At 46.3% G+C, this 5000-nt stretch overlaps 1 protein-coding gene and 2 long non-coding RNA genes across 3 annotated transcripts in view; 2 read left to right on the top strand and 1 right to left on the bottom strand.

Annotated features, from left to right (window-relative positions):
• Positions 1-5000, top strand: part of LOC138354719 (uncharacterized) — a 590624-nt gene that overhangs the window by 330965 nt on the left and 254659 nt on the right. The gene's annotated exons all lie outside the window — the stretch shown is intronic.
• LOC123750728 (metabotropic glutamate receptor-like) overlaps positions 1-5000 on the bottom strand; it is a 191484-nt gene that overhangs the window by 20669 nt on the left and 165815 nt on the right. Inside the window, 3 exon segments of the mRNA XM_069309153.1 lie at positions 904-987; positions 989-1036; positions 2978-3084. Coding sequence (XP_069165254.1) covers positions 904-987; positions 989-1036; positions 2978-3084 — 239 coding nt within the window.
• Positions 1-5000, top strand: part of LOC138354716 (uncharacterized) — a 118140-nt gene that overhangs the window by 84728 nt on the left and 28412 nt on the right. The gene's annotated exons all lie outside the window — the stretch shown is intronic.

Below are 5000 nucleotides of genomic sequence, written 5' to 3'. Positions count from 1 at the left end.
TCATTGAGCATGGAACAGTTTCCTCAAGTGCTAGCCTGGAAGAAGAGAAGAAAATGTGACTTCCAGTTACCAAAAAGTTATCCTGGAATATGATAACAAAAAAATTCCAGCAGAAAGTGCCCTATTTCAAGCTAAAATATAAACGCAGAAGAAAATGTTATCTAGGAGAAAAGGTTTCCAGAAAGAAGTATTGCTCCTGGAAGCACAGAAGAAATAGCTAGACAAAAGCCAGAGAAGTAAATAAATACGAAAGACAAAACGGTTCCAGCAGCAGAGTTTTGCAAGGGAGAGAAAAATGTCAATAAGGAGCAGAGATGAAATAGAAAACAGCTGCCATCCAGCAGAACGTGCCCTGGAAAGCTGTCATCCAGCAGCACGTGTCCTGGAAAGCTGTCATCCAGCAGCACGTGTCCTGGAAAGCTGTCATCCAGCAGCACGTGTCCTGGAAAGCTGCTGTCATCCAGCAGAACGTGTTCTGGAAAGCTGTCATCCAGCAGCACGTGTCCTGGAAAGCTGCTGTCATCCAGCAGAACGTGTCCTGGAAAACTGCTATCATCCAGCAGAACGTGTCCTGGAAAGCTGCCATCCAGCAGCACGTGTCCTGGAAAGCTGCCATCCAGCAGCACGCATACTTGGAGACAACCTTTCACCAGTATACATGCTGGAAACCTGCCTTCCGGTATCATACATCCAGGAAACCTGCCTTCCAACAGCACATGTCCTGGAAAATTGCTTTCCAGCGGCTCAGCATCCTGGAATGCGACCTTCCAGTAGCAGGCGTCTTATCGAACAGCGCTGACTACCTGCACTGCGAGCTAAGCCATCAGTCTTACATTGCAATACCTCAATATTATCCGTGAAAGAGTCCAGTCTCAGGGCCCTGACTTACGAGCCTATTCTCACCTGCTGCATGATCTTAATCTCGCCGACTTGACAAGGCCTGGAGCAGACGGAGGTCGGGACAGTATGGGAGTTGTCGGTCCAGGACTACCTGGCTCAGGTTCAGGTCCAGCTTGCTGTACCAGCTGCCCACCACCTGAAGGCAAGATGGTCGGGTGAGAGGTCGGTGTTGGGCAAGGAAGTCGGGGAGGGGAGGGAGAGACTAATAGAAAGGGGAACTGTAGCAGAACACACACACACACACACACATACACACACACACACTCCTGAAGCAGAAGTGCTCAATGCCTAACCCAGCATGTGTTTAGTATAACCAAAGAAACTCAAACACAACAATCAAAGCCCTCCAAACAAAGAGTTCCAAGCAGTTTCCCACCACACAGCATGAGCTAATCAATCACAAAATACACACTCTAAATGTACCCAGTATATTGTGAACAAACACACACACACACACATAGTTAACAGAATCACGTATCTAAACAACCAGAGATATCAAACAACCTTCAATTATCGTAATTAATACACGCCCAGCCAGTCGAAATTATAGAAATTACAACGATTATTTAATGATCCACCATAGTCACTCAACACACACACACACACACACACACACACACACACACACACACACACACACACACACACACACACACACACACACACACACATACACATACACATCCACTCACAAAACACCTCCCAACGTAACTAGATTATCCCTATTAACAAGCCAATTTGAATGCTCATCACGACAAACAGCCCTGTTCAGCGTCCCAGCTCAGAGAGAAGTGGTAATTGGCCTATTTATTTCCCATAATTGGTCGCTTTCAGCCAATTTCTCAACACAACTCTTTAACAAAAACATCAAATCAAAGGAAATTGGACACACGAGCCAATTACCTGAGAGAAGGTTTAGGATAGTAATGGGTGCTAATTGGGTGGTGACATTGGAGTGTTGTGGTTGTGATGGTGTGGTGTTTGATGGTGATAGAGGTGGCATATATATTGTGATGACTAGCTGCGGTGATGGTGTGGTTTGCGGAGGGAAATAGTGAGCAGGAGATGGTGTGTGTTGTGTGGGGCTGTAATACAATATAAAGATATAGTGAAGGAAGAGATTTATAGATATTGTATTTGATGATGTATAGTCACGAATAAACTACAGTATATGATGAGTCTACTGCATTATGTTGAATAATCACATTAGACTCCGCGGCTTACAATGAGCTACAGAAAGGGAAAAAAAACTCTCTCGGCCTGCTAACAGGAGTCAGGCATTAACCTCTTGTTGCCACCTTTGATAAAGGGAAATAATGAAGGTATATTCCCCGTCACCAGCCCTTCAGGGTTCTCAAGGTCCAGGTACACGAGGTGAGGAACAATATCCTGAGACTTGGAAGGTTATAGGTTGCTGGGAGGAGGAGGTCCAGGACTGCCCTTGAGGAGGAGATGGGGGCAGGTCCGTGGTGAAAGTGGTGTTTGTGTTCTAAAATAAAGCTTGCGATTGGATTACTTTCAGGCTGAGGTATGGCCTGAAGTGTTGGTGATTGTCTCCTCTATGTGTTGGCTGGTGTATCTCTGTCTGTCTGTCTGTCTGTCTGTCTGTCTCTCTCTCTCTCTCTCTCTCTCTCTCTCTCTCTCTCTCTCTCTCTCTCTCTCTCTCTCTCTCTCTCTCTCTCTCTCTCTCTCTCTCTCTCTCTCTCTCTCTCCTTTTCTCTTTTTCTAGACATACACATATATATATATTTATATCTATATATAATGACGTCACAGAAGCTGTGACGTCACTGGTAGAGTGTGAGGTCACTCCTAAGCCGCCTTTATGATCCATCTACCTGTGAGTGCTCATGAAATGTATTATGGCTCTCTAAATTGAAGAATATGCTGGATGCAATTTTGTTTCATTTGAATCATATGTAATTTTTGTCATGCGTCGGTGGCACTGCAAGGTATACCCAGGTGGAACTGGAAGGTATACCCAGGTGGCACTGGAAGGTATACCCAGGTGGCACTGCAAGGTATACCCAGGTGGCACTGGAAGGTATACCCAGGTGGCACTGGAAGGTATACTTACACTGTAGTTGTAGTGTTGAGTGCCAGGTATCTTGCGGAAGTTGTATATGGTATACCTGGCTGGACCGTCTCCTCTCTCGTCAAACTTCACCTGCGAGCCAACCACTCCTGCAAGTATATGTATACATGCGTCATAACTCTGGTAACTCTGGTATATGTATACATAGTGTCATAACTCTGCTAATATTGGTTTATCCAATAGCTTTAGATCAGAGGATATCAGGTGTTCAAGGAAAATATGATAACGGGTTTATCCTGGTCCTCCCCTGATGAATCCCCGACCGTACATAAGTGGTTGGGCACCATTCCTTTCCCACCGTCCCATCCCAAATCCTTATCCTGACCCCTTCCCAGTGCTATATAGTCGTAATGGCTTCCTGCTTTCCCCCTCCTGATAGTTCCCTTCCCTTGGGTCACTTGCACGTGGTGATTTGACGTTTCAGAAGGTCGTTGACGGGACTGGGAAACTCTCCGTATGATTACAGCTTCGAATCTGCTCTATTTGCCAGAGCGCCACGAATTCAGGAACCAACTTGTCTGAATTTGCTTTCCAAGCTCTTGTTGATTATTTACTGAAGAGGGACGAAGGGCCTCTTCGTCTCTGACTGAAGAGGGACGAAGGGCCTCTTCGTCTCTGACTGTAGAGGGAAGAAGGGCCTCTTCGTCTCTGACTGTAGAGGGAAGAAGGGCCTCTTCGTCCCTGACTGTAGAGGGACGAAAGTTCTTCTCCTCCCTCTTATGTACAGACATACACGCAAAAACGAACCCCTATTCCACTTAGATGCCTACACACACACACACACACACACACACACACACACACACACACACACACACACACACACACACACACACACACACACACACACACACACACACACAAACCAACTCTTTAATCGGTCGTTAATCGCAATTAACGAGCCGTCTCATCAACACACATTGCCATGAACGGCCTCAAGGGCGACCAGTGATCCGATAAGGCGACCTCTCGTTAATCTGAATTAAGGGGGGAACACTTCAGTAAAAGCCGACGTCTCTTGAGCGAAGGGGGCGCGGGGGGCGGCGCCCTAATTACTGCGACGTGGAGGCCGCTTTCACCCCTATTGACTCCACCCGCTATTAAATCTCCGCCCAAACAAAACTGAATGTATGAACGGGTTGCTCTCTCTCTCTCTCTCTCTACCTCTGGCTCTCTCTCTCTCTCTCTCTCTCTCTCTCTCTCTCTCTCTCTCTCTCTCTCTCTCTCTCTCTCTCTCTCTCTCTCTCTCTCTCTCTCTCTCTCTCTCTCTGGCTCTCTCTCTCTCTCTCTCTCTCTACCTCTGGCTCTCTCTCTCTCTCTCTCTCTCTCTCTCTCTCTCTCTCTCTCTCTCTCTCTCTCTCTCTCTCTCTCTCTCTCTCTCTCTCTCTCTCTACCTCTGTCTCTCTCTCTCTCTCTCTCTACCTCTGGCTCTCTCTCTACCTCTGGCTCTCTCTCTCTCTCTCTCTCTCTCTCTCTCTCTCTCTCTCTCTCTCTCTCTCTCTCTCTCTCTCTCTCTCTCTCTCTCTCTCTCTCTGGCTCTCTTCTTTTATACCAGTTAGGACGTAATGTGTTTACTGAGTAAATGTATGCTTCCTTGTAATGCTTGTATGATGTATAATTTGATATATTTAGGTTTGTATTTTTATTTGATCAAGCGCAGCGCGTGTGCAAAGTGCAGCAGCAGCAGCAGCAGCAGCAGCAGCAGCAGCAGCGTCCTGTTAATAGAAATATACATAACACCATAACAAAATCTTTTATGCAAGCAGTCGTCTTTGCTATTCTACTTTATCTGTTTTGCGTCTACTGTCTACAGTCACAATAGTCCTCAGTCACTCCGGTTCACAGTCTCTACAACCTACAGGCCTCACAGTACATAGCCCCTAGTAGTTAACAGTTCACAGTCCTTAAAATCCACAGCGTTCCCCCAACAGTCTACAGTAAATATACAGTCTATAATGTCCACAATCTTTCCACGGTCTCTCAGTCTCTAATAGAGTTTATACAG

This window comes from Procambarus clarkii, chromosome 64, assembly GCF_040958095.1.
Source record: "Procambarus clarkii isolate CNS0578487 chromosome 64, FALCON_Pclarkii_2.0, whole genome shotgun sequence".
NCBI lineage: Eukaryota > Metazoa > Arthropoda > Malacostraca > Decapoda > Cambaridae > Procambarus > Procambarus clarkii.
This window is presented reverse-complemented; position numbering and strand designations above follow the sequence as displayed.